Source organism: Salvelinus fontinalis, chromosome 15 (assembly GCF_029448725.1).
Source record: "Salvelinus fontinalis isolate EN_2023a chromosome 15, ASM2944872v1, whole genome shotgun sequence".
In the NCBI taxonomy this organism is placed as follows: domain Eukaryota; kingdom Metazoa; phylum Chordata; class Actinopteri; order Salmoniformes; family Salmonidae; genus Salvelinus; species Salvelinus fontinalis.
The window spans coordinates 41,585,357-41,605,329 of NC_074679.1; the positions used below are offsets into that span (position 1 = coordinate 41,585,357).

The 19,973-nt window shown below is 43.7% G+C and overlaps 1 protein-coding gene across 1 annotated transcript in view; it reads left to right on the forward strand.

The window, feature by feature from the left end:
• The window catches only part of LOC129812122 (isthmin-2-like), a 57,346-nt gene extending 39,799 nt beyond the window's left edge, over positions 1 to 17,547 (forward strand). The window contains exons 3-5 of the mRNA XM_055864050.1: positions 11,417 to 11,594; positions 12,221 to 12,289; positions 13,469 to 17,547. Of these exons, the coding sequence (XP_055720025.1) occupies positions 11,417 to 11,594; positions 12,221 to 12,289; positions 13,469 to 13,986 (765 nt within the window). The 3' untranslated portion in view covers positions 13,987 to 17,547. The remainder of the gene's footprint in view (positions 1 to 11,416; positions 11,595 to 12,220; positions 12,290 to 13,468) is intronic.
• The last annotated feature ends 2,426 nt before the right edge of the window (positions 17,548 to 19,973 follow it).

A 19,973-nucleotide genomic window follows, 5' to 3' on the forward strand; every position in this document is an offset into this window, starting at 1 on the left:
GTCCTAGACAGGTTTAAGCAAACCAGACGTCATCATTTTCTTGTTTATATTAATTTACGGACAGCCAGGGGCACACTCCAACACTCAGACATCATTTACAATTGAAGCATGTGTTTAGTGAGTAAGTCAGATCAGAGGCAGTAGGGACGACCAGGGATGTTCTCTTGATAAGTGTGTGAATTTGCTCATTTTCCTGTCCTGCTAAGCATTCAAAATTAAACAAGTACTTTTGGGTGTCAAGAAAAATTTATGGAGTTTAAAGTATTTCATTTTCTTTTGGAATGTCGTGAAGTAAAAGTAAAAGTCGTCAAAAATATAAATAGTAAAGTAATGTACAGATACCCCCAAAAACTACTTAAGTAGTACTTTCAAGTATTTTTACTTAAGTACTTTACACCACTGCTTAGTGCTGTAAAGGATACCTTATTATTTTATTTAAAAAAAATTGTGATGGTAGATCAGCTGTAATATTTCAGATAGATTGTAACTTCCATCAATGTAATTGTCTGCATCACTTCCAATCCCCTATATATTTTTTGGCAAATACACAGTCGTGGCAAAAAGTTTTGAGAATGACACAAATATTAATTTTCACAGTCTTCTGCTTTATTGTCTTTAGATATTTCTGACAGATCTTACTATGGAATACTGAAGTATAATTACAAGCATTTCAGAAGTGTCAAAGGCTTTTATTGACAATTACATTAAGTTGATGCAAAGAGTCAATATTTGCAGTGTTGATCCTTCTTTTTCAAGACCTCTGCAATCCACCCTGGCATGCTGTCAATTAACTTCTAGGCCACACCCTGACTGATGGCAGCCCATTCTTGCATAATCAATGCTTGGAGTTTGTCAGAATTTGTGGGGTTTTGTTTGTCCACCCGCCTCTTGAGGAGTTTCCTGGCCATGGACCCAAAATATAGATGTTTTGTTCCCCGAGCCACTTAGTTATCACTTTTGCCTTATGGCAAGGTGCTTCATCATGCTGGAAAAGGCATTGTTTCGTCACCAAACTGTTCCTGGATGGTTGGGAGAAGTTGCTCTCGGAGGATGTGTTGGTACCATTCTTTATTCATGGCTGTGTTCTTAGGCAAAATTGTGAGTGAGCCCACTCCCTTGGCTAAGAAGCAACCCCACACATGAATGGTCTCAGGGTGCTTTACTGTTGGCATGACACAGGACTGATGGTAGTGCTCACTTTGTCTTCTCCGGACAATCTTTTTTCCAGATGCCCCAAAAAATCGGAAAGGGGATTCATCAGAGAAAATTACTTTACCCCAGTTCTCAGCAGTCCAATCCCTGTACCTTTTGCAGAATATCAGTCTGTCCCTGATGTTTTTCCTGGAGAGAAGTGGCTTCTTTGCTGCCCTTCTTGACACCAGGCCATCCTCCAAAAGTCTTCGCCTCACTGTGCGTGCAGATGCACTCACACCTGCCTGCTGCCATTCCTGAACAAGCTCTGTACTGGTGGTGCCCCGATCCCGCAGCTGAATCAACTTTAGGAGACGGTCCTGATTGCTTGCTGGACTTTCTTGGGCGCCCTGAAGCCTTCTTCACAACAATTGAACTGCTTTCTTTGAAGTTCTTGGTGATCTGATAAATGGTTGATTTAGGTGCAATCTTACTGGCAGCAATATCCTTGCCTGTGAAGCCCTTTTGGTGCAAAGCAATTTTGACGGCATGTGTTTCCTTGCAGGTAACCATGGTTGACAGAGGAAGAACAATGATTCCAAGCATCACCCTCCTTTTAAAGCTTCCAGTCTGTTATTCGAACTCAATCAGAATGACAGAATGATCTCCAGCCTTGTCCTCGTCAATACTCACACCTGTGTTAACGAGAGAATCACTGACATGATGTCAGCTGGTCTTTTTGTAGCAGGGCTGAAATGCAGTGGAAATGTTTTTGGGGGATTCAGTTCATTAGCATGGCAAATAGGTACTTTGCAATTAATTGCAATTCATCTGATCACTCTTCATAACATTCTGGAGTATATGCAAATTGCCATCATACAAACTGAGGCAGCAGACTTTGAGAAAATGTATATTTGTGTCATTCTCAAATCTTTTGGCCACGACTGTACATAAATACACATACATACAGTACCAGTCAAAAGTTTGAACACACCTACTCAAGGGTTTTTCTTTATTTTTGACTATTTTCTACATTGTAGAATAATACTGACGACACAAAAACTATGAAATAACACATATGGAATCAAGTAGTAACCAAAAAAAGTGTTAAACAAATCAGAATAGATTTTAGATTCTTCAAAGTAGCCACCCTTTGCCTTGATGACAGCTTTGCACACTCTTGGCATTCTCTCAACCAGCTTCATGAGGTAGTCACCTGGAATGCATTTTAATGAACAGTTGTGTCATGTTGAAAGTTAATTTGTGTAATTTATTTCCTTCTTAATGCATTTGAGCCAATCAGTTGTGTTGTGACAAGGTAGGGTTGGTGTACAGAAGATAGCCCTAAAAGACCAAGTCCATATTATGACAAGAACAGCTCAAATAAGCAAAGAGAAACGACAGTTCATCATTACTTTAAGACTTGAAAATGCGTCACTCCGGAACATTTCAAGACACTTTGAAAGTTTCTTAAATTGCTGTCGCAAAAACCATCAAGCGCTATGATGAAACTGGCTCTCATGAGGACCGTCACAGGAAAGGAAGACCCAAAGTTACCTCTGCAGCAGAGGATATGTTCATTGGAGTTACCAGCCTCAGAAATTGCAGCCCAAATAAATGCTTCACAGAGTCCAAGTAACAGAGACATCTCAACATCAACTGTTCAGAGGAGACTCTGAATCAGGCCTTCATGGTCAAATTGCTGCAAAGAAATCACTACTAAAGGACACCAATTACAGAAGAGACTTACTTGGGCCAAGAAACACGAGCAATGGACATTAGACCAGTGATAATCTGTCCTTTGGTCTGATGAGTCCAAATTTGAGAGATGCAGAGTAGGTGAACGGATGATCTCTGCATGTGTGGTTCCCACGTGAAGCGTGGAGGAGGTGTAATGGTGTGGGTGTCACGCCCTGATCTGTTTCACCTGTCCTTGTGCTTGTCTCCACCCCCTTCCAGGTGTCGTCACCTCTTCCCCATTATCCCCTGTGTATTTATACCTGTGTTCTCTGTCTGTTTGTTGCCAGTTTGTCTGGTATGTTTTTCAAGTCAACCAGCGTGTTTTCCCGTACTCCTGCTTCTATTCTCTTTTTGCTATCTTGACCCTTGCCTGTCCTGTCTCTGAGCCCGCCTGCCTGACCACTCTGCCTGCCCCGACCATGAGTCTGCCTGCCGACCTGTTCCTCTGCCTCCCTCTGGATTACCGACCTCTGCCTTGACCTGTCTACTGCTTGCCTCTGTTGGAACATTAAACCGTGTTACTTAGACAGTCTGTATCTGGGTCTTACCAGTCTGCATCTGGGTCTCTGACAGTGGGGGTGCTTTGCTGGTGACACTGTCAGTGATTTATTTAGAATTCAAGGCACACTTAACCCACATGGCTACCGAAGCATTCTGAAGCAATACGCCATCCCATCTGGTTTGGGCTTAGTGGGACTATCATTTGTTTTTCAACAGGACAACGACCCAACACACCTCCAGGCTGTGTAAGGGCTATTTGACCAAGAAGGAGAGTGATGGAGTGCTACATCAGATGACATGGCCTCCACAATCACCCGACCTCAACCCAATTGAGATGGTTTGGGTTGAGTTGGACCGCAAAGTGAAGGAAAAGCAGCCAACAAGTGCTCAGCATATGTGGGAACTCCTTCAAGACTGTCGGAAAAGCATTCCAGGTGAAGCTGGTTGAGAGAAGGCCAAGATTATGCAAAACTGTCATCAAGGCAAAGGGTGGCTACTTTGAAGAATATAAAATCTAAAATATACTTTGATTTGTTTAAACACTTTTTGGGTTACTACAGGATTCCATATGTGTTATTTCATACTTTTGATGCCTTCACTTTTATTCTACAATGTAGAAAATAGTAAAAAAAAAAAAAAAAAAAAAACTTGAATGAGTAGGTGTGTCCAAACTTTTGTCTGCTCCTGTATATACACATTTTTTTTTTTTTTTTTATATTTTCCTTTATTACTTTCTAACCCTTCCACCCCTCCCCTAATTGGAGAAAAACTACTGAACAACAACGCTTAGGCGTCTACTTCCAGCTTATACATACTATATACATTTTACGGGCACAGTCTGTTTTACAATAGTTATATTTTGTTTGTTTTTTCTCCTGTCCTTCCTCTAACCTCGACCTCTCGCATCTAATTCTTTCACAAAAGTTCTGAACCTATATACATTTTACGGACACATTACGTTTTACATTAGTTATCTTGTTGTTATTAGTTATTATTATTATTATTCCCAACCTATTATTATTATTCCCAACCTTCAGCTCCATTCAACCCCTCCCATCTATCTCTTAACACCATCCATATTGGATTTCTATTTGCCATATCTTTTTCAACTGGGCTGTGATGCTTCATAAAAGTACTGAACCTTTCTATTCTCATCATTTCTACAGATGTTTGACAAAAGTATTATTATTTTATTGATCAATTGACTGTAGCTGTGTTCGAATACGTCATATTTTGGCGAATGTAGTACAACATCCGGGAACTTTTTGGCATACTAACTATATCCAAACCATGACCAATAAGCGTACGGTTCGTGCGGTCGGTGCGAGTATTCGAACACAGTTTATGACTTTTCAGGTCATCCAGTAGTGCTATCTGCAGAGTTAGCTCCAGGTACATGTTGCAATTCTTCAGCCATTCCTGGACCTGTGACCAGAAACAAGCTACATATGGACAATACCAAAACAGATGATCTAATTGTTTCTGTCTCTTCGCAGCAAAGTCTGCAGAGCTGAGAAGGTTGTATCCCCCATATATAATATTCTATTGGTTGCAAGAATTTTGTGTAATAACTTAGATTGAATAATTCTATGTTTTGATTCGTTATTCGTTGTTTTGCGTATCAGTTCATAAACCATGTGCCATGGAATCGGTACTTTGTAAAATAGTTGGGAAGAGATTTTCAATCTATATGTCACAGCTGTCAATTTTTTTGGTCCTTCAATTAAACTGGTATACCTATTTATTTATCACAATTTTCTTTAACCAATTATTGTCTTTAATGCAGAGCCGACAGACTAGTTCCTTACTTTTTCCCCCTTCCACTCCTCTTCCATTTTTGCGATAATGCTGGAATTAGATGGTTGTAATTCTGGGTCTCCATATGCTTTTGTTAGCTGCATGTGTGACATAACTCCACCAGTCCTATTTATGATATCATTTACAAAGATTGTACTTTAAAAAAAATTGTTTTATCTTAATTTTAAAAAATGTTTTATCTATTAGTATATTTGAGTTTAACCACAATATTAGTTGTATTATTTGTTCTGTTTTTTTTTCTGGTGGATTAAATATAAATTGCAACCAACCTATGGCTTATTTTAAAAATAACAACATTTGGGAGATTATTTATTATAATCTGAATAAAGGGAAAAAGGCCATTCTTGAACATGGGGTGAGACATGGGGAGAACTTTTGTATGACTGAAGCGTTTAGTGATGGGTTTAGTGCTTTAATATTTAATTATTTCTGTCCTCCAAATTCATATTCATTATCATTAGGAGACCTTATTTGTTTATAATTTGCACTGTACATTTAAGGAACCCATAGTGTATGTTATGTGCTCAGTTTTGTCACACCCATAGTATACAAATCCATCTTGTGTGTTGAGCAGAGGATACATAAAAGAAAGAGAGCAAGAAAGGGAGAGTTGGAGGTGGGGTTTATTAAGAGAAAGAGACATGGAGAGAGGGATGACAAGGAGGAAGAGGGAGAAGGAAACAGAATGAAAGAGGGAAGAACAAGGCGGGAAGAGAGACAGCGTGTGTGTGTGTGTGCGTGTGTGTGTGTGTGTGTGTGTGTGTGTGTGTGTGTGTGTGTGTGTGTGTGTGTGTGTGTGTGTGTGTGTGTGTGTGTGTGTGTGTGTGTGTGTGTGTGTGTGTGTGTGTGTGTGTGTGTGTGTGGCTACAGAGACTACAGAGCATTCCAGGATTAGTGTTAGTGAGTGGAGGAGTGCAGCATGTCACCCACACCTCTGTGTTGTTTGACTTGGCCAGCCAACATGAGAAGGCTCCTGCAAGACACACACACACACACACACACACACACACACACACACACACACACACACACACACACACACACACACACACACACACACACACACACACACACACACACACACACACACACACACTGTAGTCTGCCAACAGGGGAAGGCTCCATCTCATTCAACACCAGGCCCAGAGCTCACAATTAGCCCCAAACGAGCAACCAACGGCAACTAGCCAAAAACATATTAACTGCCGGAGAGGCAGCAGGACGCTGGATGAACTAATCTCCTTTTCTTCTCTTCTCGTCTCTTCTCTTTTTTCTATGTTCGTCTCTCTCGCCTCCATCCCTTGATCACTTCGTTGAGTATGTTCCTTGCTGGCTCTGCTTTTGCACGACCTCTCCCTTTGTCCTACCTAGGATGTGTCCCTATGTCCGTCTTCTTCCACTCGCCCTTTCCCTTCAATTTTCACCCTCTCCCTCTCTATTTCTTCATCTTTTCCATGAATCTCCCTCACTGTTTAGTCGCTCTCTTTCCTACGTCTCTCCATCTTTTCTTTCCTCCTCTCTTCCTCCATTCCTCCACTGAGTCTGTAATATTTTTAACATGGGGGAAAGAACTGATTGTTCATTAGAGAAACAGAAAACCTATTAGCTAGCCTAGTGCAGGGCTAGCTGTCCTGGGGCACTGTTTGTCTTGGCTTCGTTCACTCTGCTGTATGCTGCTGAATTTGCCATTGACATATTTATTCCAACCAAGAGAAACACACACACACACACATACACAATGGCACATGCATGAGCACGCAGGCACACACACTTGCGGATACACACACATCCACACGCGCACACACACACACTGGTACATAGACATGCTCACACACACACACACACACACACACACACACACACACACACACACACACACACACACACACACACACACACACACACACACACCCTAGCCTGCCAACTGGCCCCATATCCTGATCATTAGCGAGATTATACTTCCCTGAAAAATATGCAATATTAATTCACGCGTCATTAACTTCTGTGTGGAAACTGAGGGAGTAGGTAAACGTCTCTGGTGGTGGGATGGAGTCTCACTGAGACAGAGAGAAACAGATTCCAGATCAGTTTACAGCAGGTTGTCTCTTTTAAGGAGATTCACTTTACCTGACAGGTCTTAGATAAGAATATAGCAGGTTGGTGTCTGTGTCTGTTAAGGATATTCACTTGTGCTTGACAGGTTCTACAGTAGATCAGAATATAGCAGGTACGGCGATAACAGGCGATTGTGTCCTCAGCATACATAGACACACAGGCTTTACTCAGAGCCAGTGGCAGGTCATTGGTAAAGATTGAAAAAAGTATGTCTATAGCAGGTACGTTTTTCTCTGTTATAGACATCATACTGTGGAACTAGCTAAAGCAGGTACTGGATTAGTGTTTGTCCATCCTGGTCCTAGGGACCCTAGTTTTTTAGCAATAATACACCTGATTCAAATAAGCAACTCATTATCAAGCATTTGATTAGAATAAGGTGTGTTAATGCTAGGGGCAAAAACTAGGGTCCCTAGGACCAGGACACCCACAAGCTACAGCCCTAGAGAAGTTAATGACAGCCACTAGCTACACCCCTAGAGAAGTTAATGGCAGCCACTAGCTACACCCCTAGTGAAGTTAATGACAGCCACTAGCTACACCCCTAGTGAAGTTAATGGCAGCCACTAGCTACACCCCTCGTGAAGTTAATGACAGCCACTAGCTACACCCCTAGAGAAGTTAATGGCAGCCACTAGCTACACCCCTAGTGAAGTTAATGACAGCCACTAGCTACACCCCTAGTGAAGTTAATGACAGCCACTAGCTACACCCCTAGAGAAGTTAATGGCAGCCACTAGCTACACCACTAGTGAAGTTAATGACCGCTACTAGCTACACCACTAGTGAAGTTAATGACCGCCACTAGCTACACCACTAGTGAAGTTAATGACAGCCACTAGCTACACCCCTAGTGAAGTTAATGACAGCCACTAGCTACAGCCCTAGTGAAGTTAATGACAGCCACAAGCTACACCACTAGTGAAGTTAATGACAGCCACTAGCTACACCACTGGTGAAGTAAATGACAGCCACTAGCTACACCACTAGTGAAGTTAATGACAGCCACTAGCTACACCCCTAGTGAAGTTAATGACAGCCACTAGCTACACCACTAGTGAAGTTAATGACAGCCACTAGCTACACCACTAGTGAAGTTAATGACAGCCACTAGCTACACCCCTAGTGAAGTTAATGGCAGCCACTAGCTACACCCCTAGTGAAGTTAATGACAGCCACTAGCTACACCACTAGTGAAGTTAATGACAGCCACTAGCTACACCACTAGTGAAGTTAATGACAGCCACTAGCTACACCACTAGTGAAGTTAATGGCAGCCACTAGCTACACCACTAGTGAAGTTAATGACAGGCACTAGCTACACCCCTAGTGAAGTTCATGACAGCCACTAGCTACACCCCTAGTGAAGTTAATGACAGCCACTAGCTACACCACTAGTGAAGTTAATGACAGCCACTAGCTACAGCCCTAGTGAAGTTAATGACAGCCACTAGCTACACCACTAGTGAAGTTAATGACAGCCACTAGCTACACCCCTAGTGAAGTTAATGACAGCCACTAGCTACACCACTAGTGAAGTTAATGGCAGCCACTAGCTACACCCCTAGTGAAGTTAATGACAGCCACTAGCTACACCACTAGTGAAGTTAATGGCAGCCACTAGCTACACCCCTAGTGAAGTTAATGACAGCCACTAGCTACACCACTAGTGAAGTTAATGACAGCCACTAGCTACAGCCCTAGTGAAGTTAATGACAGCCACTAGCTACACCACTAGTGAAGTTAATGACAGCCACTAGCTACACCACTGGTGAAGTTAATGACAGCCACTAGCTACACCCCTAGTGAAGTTAATGACAGCCACTAGCTACACCCCTAGTGAAGTTAATGACAGCCACTAGCTACACCACTAGTGAAGTTAATGACAGCCACTAGCTACAGCCCTAGTGAAGTTAATGACAGCCACTAGCTACACCACTAGTGAAGTTAATGACAGCCACTAGCTACACCCCTAGTGAAGTTAATGACAGCCACTAGCTACACCACTAGTGAAGTTAATGACAGCCACTAGCTACACCCCTAGTGAAGTTAATGACAGCCACTAGCTACACCACTAGTGAAGTTAATGGCAGCCACTAGCTACACCACTAGTGAAGTTAATGACAGCCACTAGCTACACCCCTAGTGAAGTTAATGACAGCCACTAGCTACAGCCCTAGTGAAGTTAATGACAGCCACAAGCTACACTACTAGTGAAGTTAATGACAGCCACTAGCTACACCACTGGTGAAGTTAATGACAGCCACTAGCTACACCACTAGTGAAGTTAATGACAGCCACTAGCTACACCCCTAGTGAAGTTAATGACAGCCACTAGCTACACCACTAGTGAAGTTAATGACAGCCACTAGCTACACCACTAGTGAAGTTAATGACAGCCACTAGCTACAGCCCTAGTGAAGTTAATGACAGCCCCTAGCTACACCACTAGTGAAGTTAATGACAGCCACTAGCTACACCCCTAGTGAAGTTAATGACAGCCACTAGCTACACCACTAGTGAAGTTAATGACAGCCACTAGCTACACCCCTAGTGAAGTTAATGACAGCCACTAGCTACACCACTAGTGAAGTTAATGGCAGCCACTAGCTACACCCCTAGTGAAGTTAATGGCAGCCACTAGCTACACCACTAGTGAAGTTAATGACAGCCACTAGCTACAGCCCTAGTGAAGTTAATGGCAGCCACTAGCTACACCCCTAGTGAAGTTAATGGCAGCCACTAGCTACACCCCTAGTGAAGTTAATGGCAGCCACTAGCTACACCACTAGTGAAGTTAATGACAGCCACTAGCTACACCACTAGTGAAGTTAATGGCAGCCACTAGCTACACCCCTAGTGAAGTTAATGGCAGCCACTAGCTACACCCCTAGTGAAGTTAATGACAGCCACTAGCTACAGCCCTAGTGAAGTTAATGACAGCCACTAGCTACACCACTAGTGAAGTTAATGACAGCCACTAGCTACACCACTGGTGAAGTTAATGACAGCCACTAGCTACACCCCTAGTGAAGTTAATGACAGCCACTAGCTACACCCCTAGTGAAGTTAATGACAGCCACTAGCTACACCACTAGTGAAGTTAATGACAGCCACTAGCTACAGCCCTAGTGAAGTTAATGACAGCCACTAGCTACACCCCTAGTGAAGTTAATGACAGCCACTAGCTACACCCCTAGTGAAGTTAATGACAGCCACTAGCTACACCACTAGTGAAGTTAATGACAGCCACTAGCTACACCCCTAGTGAAGTTAATGACAGCCACTAGCTACACCACTAGTGAAGTTAATGACAGCCACTAGCTACAGCCCTAGAGAAGTTAATGACAGCCACTAGCTACACCACTAGTGAAGTTAATGACAGCCACTAGCTACACCCCTAGTGAAGTTAATGACAGCCACTAGCTACACCACTAGTGAAGGTAATGACAGCCACTAGCTACACCACTAGTGAAGTTAATGACAGCCACTAGCTACACCACTAGTGAAGTTAATGACAGCCACTAGCTACACCACTAGTGAAGTTAATGACAGCCACTAGCTACACCACTAGTGAAGTTAATGACAGCCACTAGCTACACCACTAGTGAAGTTAATGACACCCACTAGCTACACCACTGGTGAAGTTAATGACAGCCACTAGCTACACCACTAGTGAAGTTAATGACAGCCACCAGCTACAGTCCTAATGTATGTTAATGACAGCCACTAGCTACACCACTAATGAAGTTAATGACAGCCACCAGCTACAGCCTCATGAGTAAGACTCTCACTCCTTTCTGAAGCCTCCTTAGCTTTTTGAAGTGTTGTCTTTTGGTCTGCTCCAAGACACGGTTGTTCCTGGTGTCTACTTTGTTCTATGTTGTTCCTGAGATGCTAAGATACTCAGTTGTTCCTGCCACAACCAGCACATTGAAGAAGGTTTATGTATGCATGTTAGAGCGGACAGATGAACACTCTACTGTAGCTCCAAACATTTTTGGTCGTTGCTGCTTTATTGCATAACGCTCTCACCAGCTGGGTGAGGAATTCACTAGGCTCACTTCAAAGACATACCGCACTCCTCTAATATAACCCTTTGGGTTTTTTTTCCGTCCCTCTTTCCCCCCTTTCTCATCCCTCCATCTCAGAGTACGAGGAGGAGGAGTGGAGCGTCTGGTCTCCATGCAGCGTCACCTGTGGCCACGGCAACCAGAAGCGTATCCGTTCATGTGGTTACGCGTGCACGGCGACCGAGTCCCGGACCTGTGACCTGGACAGATGCCCAGGTGAGAGAGACACTTATGTAATGTCATCAGCAATGGCCATCAGCAATGTTTCTTGGCTGTGTGATGTCATCAGACCTTGCCTGTCTCTGGTTGGGTCCCAGTAGTTCCAAATAGCATCCTCTATGTGCCGCCTTTCCTTCTTGATCACTGATTTCAAAGGACTTTATACGTGTTAAAGCAACAGGCTAAAACGTATCCAGCCTTTCACGTATTAGTGATCAGTTCTACAGTGATCGTACCATTAGGCTTTTCCTAATAGGTCTGCCTGATGCTTCTAGTACAGGGCTCTTTATATCAGTACAGTTGGGATTTGGACAAATGTGGTGTTGATCCCTGTTAGTGTGTTTAGTAGTGCGCTGCCTGTTCTGTTGCCCTCCTGCAGAGTCCTGGTGTGTACAAAGCTCCATGTCTGTTTTAAAACGCTCAATGAAGGCTCGTACTGCTACCCTGGACAGTGTGGGTGTGTGTGCAAGTGTGAGTGCGTGCGCGCGTGTGTGTTGGGCATAGACAGTCCCCCTAGTCTTATCAACAGCTACTCAGAAACAATTTTTTTCCCTTTGCCTACAGTATGAGGCTATCCATTCAGCAGGTTTCCTAACCAGTGTCTGTGTCCTCTCTCTCTGTAGATGACCTGTTAGCAGTGACTGAGCTGATACCTCTGGAGACAACAAATGGCACTGACTCCCTCGACACAAGTATGTTTGTTGAAATGTGTATATGACAAGTTTGTGTGTTTGTGTGTGTGTGTGTGTGTGTGTGTGTGTGTGTGTGTGTGTGTGTGTGTGTGTGTGTGTGTGTGTGTGCATGCGTGGCTGTGTATTAGCTGGTTGTCCCTTTTTCTGTAGCCAACGGCCCGTTCTAGTATTTGGGGGGCCTTAATGGTCTGTTCCGTTTACGGGGGTTTAAACTGCTCTACTGGGGGTCCAGGAGTCCAGCTGGGGTAGTCAGAATTTTGCTCCACCGAGATTGTTACAAAGCCCATGAAAAACCCATCTGTTCCTCCAAGAAATGTTTGAATTACTTTTTAGTTTGTCTTTTATTGCTCTCCCAACGTCTGGCACAGGCCAGTGAAAAGGGATAGCTCTTTTCACTCTGGGCAAAAATAACAAAGAATGCGCAACAAAAACATAACAAGATAAAGTGTCAGAAGTTTTTTTTTTTGCTCTTTCCCCAATCCACTACGGAACATAAATGTTTATAATGAATGGGTTCCAATTTGACCGCAGCCTCCAACATTTTATTCTCTAGCACCGACTATGGCTTTGTTTTTTAACCCGCTCTCGTTCGCTCTCCATGGTCTTTGAGAGCTTTGCAGCCCCCCCCCCCCCCCCCCCCCGGTTCAAAGTAATGGGTTTTAAAGCGCTGAAATCACTCCTCTATGCTTGGAAAGTCTCTCTGGTTTCCTCAGGGTTACCAATGCTGTCTTACCTTATAATCCTCCCCGAAAGTCATCTTTTTATCACGGCCAAAACCTGAGCTGTTGAAAGAGAGCCGTTGATTACCTTTGATTAGTATCCATTGTAGTATTTCATCGGTACTATATATACTGTATATATTCTATGTGCTGGAAAATGTACTAAATATGGTCCGAATCCATTTTTTATTTATATACGCATTGAAAATGTGATGTTTCACACAAATCATGCATAGATGTCAATGGGTGATTTGTGCGAAGGTTCATGCTTTGTGTGTGCCTCAAGCTACGATTCAACTCTATACGTGTGCTTACAGTGTATGTTTCTGTGCTTATTGATAGTTAATTGATCGCTGCTGATCATTGATTGATCCTTGTCGATGGCCTATTGACTGTTGTGGTATTGATTGATAGTTTATTCATCGTCTGTTGACTCCTGTATGATTTCTCTCCTCCCCAGACGTGGACAGCTGTGACAAGTGGCTGAGCTGTAAGAACGACTTCCTCCAGAAGTACCTCCACCAGGTGCTGACCGAACTACCCAGCTGCCCCTGCTCCTACCCGTCCGAGGCCGTCTACAGCGCCGTCAACATCTTCGACAAGACGCTGCGTAAGACCTACCGCTGGCGCGACGCCTCCGGCCCCAAAGAACGCCTGGACATCTACAAGCCGTCCGCTCGCTTCTGCACACGCTCCATGCTCTCCTTCGACAGCACCACGCTGGCCGCGCAGCACTGTTGCTACGACGACCACGTGAAGCTGATCACGCGGGGGAAAGGGGCGGGCGCGCCAAACCTCATCAGTACGGAGTTCTCGCCGGAGCTGCATTACAAAGTGGACGTGCTGCCCTGGATCCTGTGTAAAGGGGACTGGAGCCGCTTCCACTCTGTGAGACCGCCCAACAACGGGCTGCAGTGTGCCCACAACCCCACAGAGGACGTGTACCAGGCTGAGCTAGAGGAGGCTCGTGAGTTCTGAGGGAGGAGATGGGGAGGAGTACTGAGATCCTGCGTGGGGAGAGAGACACATGGTTCCAATGGCTCTATTGGATTCGGGCATGGGCCACATACTGAATATATTGTGTAAACTATCAGTTGCTTCGGATGAAAGGAGACCTGGATATTCCCTCCCTCTTATTCAGTGTTTGGTCACATTGCGGCACAGAGTTTGGTGAATACCGAAATGTTACATTTTTCTAGTCAGGCAACCCGGCAGCCACCCATCCAAAATGGAGTCAAGTTGAATACTCTTATCTGGTGTGCGTGGGAAAACTCTATGAGCGTCACGTCTTAATGGCGCGTTGTTATGACATCATCACCATCAAGCATTCCCTCATTGGATGACTCATCAGAATCCACCTGCCAATTGGAATATGCTTTCCCATGGATGACTTACTGTGGTGTTACGGGAAGAGAAAAAACAACTATTTTCTAACTGGTAATTTATTGCTTGTGAAAGTCCAGATTTTGGAGAGCGTTTTTTTGGGCTACACTCAAAAAACAAGGAAAAAAAACACTGGTTTGGGAAATTTTAAAGAGGGAGAGACTGCAATGAGATTGTCCTAGTTCTCTCTGACACCCCTCAACCCACCACCCCATAGACTCACATGTGCTGCTGCTATTGAGAAAAGGGATGGGGGGATGGGTACAGGGGGATGGGATAGCTCAGTGGTTTCCATGGGCTGCTCCAGAACCCCTGAGGGAACATGGAGGAACATGGATAGTGTATTTATTGGACTCATATTGGGCCTGTATTGTATTTACTCAAATACTCGGATGTCTCATGAAAGGAATTCCTGTCAAGCTGCTAAAATGGGGATGAATTCAACACAGAATGTTAGTTGTTGTTTGTCTTAGACTTGAAGCTCTCTCTCACAATCTCTGTCTTCTTTCTATCCAGCTCTCTCTCTCTCCATCTCTCTCTATTTCTCTCCCCAACGCTCTCTCTCTCTCCTGGTCCAACTCCAGTCGGGGGGGAAAAAAACAGAATGATCAAGCACAGCCCCAAGATGCATTGTGCTTTTCTTACTTTCTTATTTCATGTCAAGCCACATATTTCTTTGGAGATGTTGACCCCTAGAACTCTATTGTGTCATTCAGCCAGTCATATCCAGTATCAGAGGACCAGATACTCATCCTCCTGAGCCATTTGGCCGTAATGCTCCGTCAGATAAAGTTGCACTGGGTCATGGTTAGCTACTCCTGGGGGAAACATAAAAATACATTGTTGAAACCTTGAAGGTCTCTCTGTCGCTCTCGCTCTCTTTCTCTCTCTCATCGACAGACACGCCGCTTGTTTTCCATCCAAAGGATTGCCCCATCGTTTAATCTGATCCATAATTGAACCGTATGGAGATGTTTTCCTTTTATCGCCTGTTAACACGTCACGGTGTTGCATTCCTCGCAACCCGAGACACTCGTAGATGTGCCGGCGGAGAGGGAGAGAGGAAAAGACTTGGTAGGGGAGCTTGAAAGGAGAGAGATACTTGGACTCTCTAGGGGTGAGGGGGAGGATGGAGTGAGGCTGGAGGTAGAAGTGAAGGTGCAGGAGAGGGGTGTCTGGGCTCAGTTGATGCATGGAGGTCCTTTCTCCAGAGAGGAGTGGGAGTTGAGCAGAGAGACATCTCTGTAAACAGTGGAACCCTTTGAAGAGCTCTCCCCTTCACTGGTGTCCAAGACCTGCTGCCTCTCCACCCTGTCTTGTTGCCCGGTGTTGTTTTAAGGTCTTAATCCTGGCTATCAGACTGAGTGCCATTGAGAGAGGTTGAGGCTGAACACATCCTGAAAGAATAGTGTTGATGGACAGCGCTGCTGCTCCACACTGCAATGACAACAGTAGAAACAACACACAACCTTTGGTGTTTCACACTCAGTCACTCTCTCTCTTATTTTTACATTTGAGTAATTTAGCAGATGCTCTTATCCAGAGCAACTTACAATACAATCTTTATACTTTTTCATTCTGGTCCCCCATGGGACATGAATCCACAACCCTGGCATTGCAAGAGCTATGCTCTACCAACTGAGCCACTCGGGACTTATCCTCTCCTTCCCTTTTTTTATACTCTAATTGCAGCCAGGTCACCCGTGATACAAGTCAATGTTCGATGTCCATCCACATCTGACGATGTCGGGAAATTGTGTGTAAACCGGCCACTAGGAGCAATAGTGAGCACTGTTACCTTCAAGTAGGTTTTGGTTTTTGCTGTGGTGTTGTGGACGGGGATTGGGTGTAATCATCTGCCTCTGATTTCAAAGGTTGCAAGTTCAAAACCAGCAATGGAAAGTATTTTTGTTTTAAAGGGTATCCCAAACCTTCAACCTTACCTTAACCATTCAGAGTTACTGCCTAACCTAAGAATTTGGAGTTAATGCCTAAGCTTAACCGCTAAGCTTAAAAATGTGGAGTTAATGACTAAACTTAACCTTAAACACACAAATTTGACATTTGGAACAACTTCTAAATTTGACGTTTAAGAAACATGGATGAAAGTCTAATTCTGACGTGAGACTGTGGGAGCTGGTAGCTTGCTCCTTTTCTCCTTCCCTCGCTCTCTCTCTCCCTCGCCCTCATCCATGCCCATTCATAGCTGGCTCAAGTTGGCATAGGGGAATTCTCTGTAGGTTGTCATCAGGCCATCACTAAAGACAAACACAGACACACACACACACACACAGAGTCAGGCAGCCCTCCAGTATTCCCTCAACATCCTGCACTCTGCCATATCGAAGCCAGTTAAGCGAATAGCGTTTAGAAACTTCACAGAGATCCCAATTCATCAAGATGCCAATCACAATAAGAACAGAGAGGGCTGTAGTAGTTGGACTCAGACACACTGACGAACATAATATGAGAAGAGCGTTACAGCCTCTGGTATGAACACCGTTTTTTCCCCCCTCAAATTCTCTCAGATGAAACAGCAGTATGACATGCGTTCTCCTTCATCTGTTGAGACACGGTGCTGGTAACATTTGTCCACATTCTCTGATCAAAGCCTTGCCATTTTTCACCCTTTTTTTCCCCTAACCCCCCCCTTCGGAGGACACAAATATATTTTCGTTTTTTTACAGCATTTTTGCTACTTATACATACATTGTACATATAGATTTTTACATACGTGGTACTTTTATATACAGCAATCACATAACAATAATACATTACCGAACATGAGCTCTTTAATCCCACCCCTCGGCCACTCTCAGCCCATCCCACCTATCACCGCAGACCACCCTCGTTTGGTTTTCATGTGCCATAGATTTTTTCAATTGTGCCGTGTTGTTTCACATGGATTTTGAACATTTTAATCACATAGTATCCAAAGCCTTGTCATTGAATGCGATGTGTTCCTATGGACTCAAACTGCCTCGAGCATCACATTGTTGCTTCATATCACTACCAAACACACAGTCAAGTGAACACAGACAAAGTAATGCTGGTGATTCATATGAGGAGTGTACGTTGGGATATGACCAGTTAACCATCCACAGTCCCTGGAAGATATCAATTACTTCATGCCAGACACAGTCAGAATGGACTCAATTAAAGAGGGAATTTGTCCCAAATGGCAGCCTATTGCCTATATAGTGCACTGTTTTGGACCAGAGCCCTATGGGCAGGGCCCTGGTCAAAAGTAGTGCGTTATAAAGGGAATAGGGTACTATTTGGGATGAAGTCCCTCTTTAATTGAGTCCATTCTGACTGTGTTTGGCATGAAGTAATGGATACCTTCACACTACACTGGGTTCATCTTCCATTGGGCCCAGCTGTGAAAACCCCCTGAATCCTCATGGCATTAACAGCTCAGACTCACACTGCTGCATGGCTCTCCAGCCTGCCTGCTGCTGCCTCAGGTTTCACCATCACATTACACTACACTACACTACACCCACTACACCCAGTGGAGGCTGCTGAGGGGAGGACGACTCATAGTAATAATGGTTTTCATGTGTTTGGTACCATTCCATTCACTCTATTCCAGCCATTACACTCCATTCCAGCCATTATTATGAGCTGTCCTCCCCTCAGCAGCCTCCACTGACCCTCACAGCATATCTCTCTGTCCTAGGAATGTACTCCGTGTTGTGTGTATGCACGTGCAATCTATATCTATCATGCGGTTGCTACAACCTAGTCTACGAATGAAAGTTTATAACAGATCGAGAGACAAATTGGAGTAATCAAGGTGACAGACAGTGACACATTCAATACCGCCTTGCACACTCTTGCCTGAATATAGCTGATCTAGGGTGTAATCATTAGTCCAAACAGCTGCAAACGAGAGTTTCTATTGGACAAATTCAGGTAGGTTTATTCTCCGTTTCGTTCCGTTTTATTTCCGTTTAAGAAACGTTTTTCAACAGAATCGGCGGAATGAATACACCCCTGATCACCCGCACACACAGCAGCCACATACAAACAGAATCATCCCTTTGCTCATTGTATAATTCCTTCTCGCATCTACGTGCTATCCTCCCCTCACCTTTTCCCTTTCAGTGCACAACAGCTATCTGTGGCCATGCAAAAATAAACTTTCCAAGCCAAACCTTCATACCATAATCGCTAACCACTACACACAGCCTACATCGTTGTCACCATATTAGCTAACGTCATAGTCAACATAGCTACTAGAACTAACGCATTAGTAAACCCTCTACAATCACGCAGTACAGTGTACAGCAAGCATTTTAGCAGTTACACCGGCAGGCCTCGTGGCAATAAATTAATTAAACCGCTTACCTTGACTTGGAAGAGTTCCAGTGTTGGATAGCCTTAGCCAGATAGCTAACATAAATAGCATGCTTCTGTTTGTGTCGGGTGTTTGAGTAGGCTAAATTAGCTAACTGAATTAGCTAGCTAAGTGAATGAAAGTAAAAAGAAAAAGAAAAAAAAGAAATAGAGCTAGCTCTCGCTCTCTCTGCTGCTTCTCCTTAATTTTTGCACTCAACAAAAAAGGCAGTGAATGATTTCTTAAAGATCGCTTTAATCCATTGTTCTAGGTTTTGTATTGAAGTCAATGTTCCTAGAGGAGGACGGAAACTAGCTGTCCTCCGGCTACACCATGGTGCTACCCCAGAGAGTGCTGTTGAGGCTACTGTAGACCTTCATTGCAAAACAGTGTGTTTTAATCAGTTATTTGGTGACATGTGAATATATTTAGAAAAGTATCATCTTAAAAGGATAACCTTTATAATGTTTCACTATTTTTCATGAAATTACTGAGTAGGATGATCCTCCCCTCCTCTGAGGAGGAGCCTCCACTGCTGTAGATCTGTGTATGTGTGTTCTGTAGGAGTGCTGAGTAAAGTATGGCTACAGAGGAAAAGGGAGAGAAGGAGAGAGAAGAGTAAAAAGAGAGAGGGATGGAAGGAAGGCTGGCTATCAGAACTGTTTCTTAGAAAGTATTGACATTGGCCTGATTCTCAACGTTATATTGTTTTGAAAGCAAGCCAGGGCCACCTCTCCCTCTTGCCCTCTCTCTTTCTCTGTACAGTGTTTCTGTACAGTATCAAACTGACTATTTTCCAATGGCCACTGTTAAATCCACAGTATGAATTGCTTGATTCTTTTCCATGTACCTTACAGATTCTGTCTCATTGTTGGACCTTTTACATATTTAGCAAAGGGAAATGTCAAGGTGATAGAGCTTGTGAGAAGGGAATAAAGTGCAACGATTATACAATGATTGTGTTTACTTTTCTTACAAACCAATGGGGTGATGATGATGCAAAACCATCTGTTTTAAAGTTCATGGGTTTATGGGAGAAATGTTCCTAGTACACTGCAGTTGGCAACGTGTTTCATTGTGCGATTTATCATTGGCCAACTTCAATGCTGTTTCTCAATTTGAAACATTCTTTGTTGTTTTTGTCATGGAAAAATACTTTAGTCTTTTTAGAGCTGTCTCGTCTTGGGCTTACATTTGAAAGTTTACGTTGCAAACCTTTTTTTATCAGGAATATTTTCTT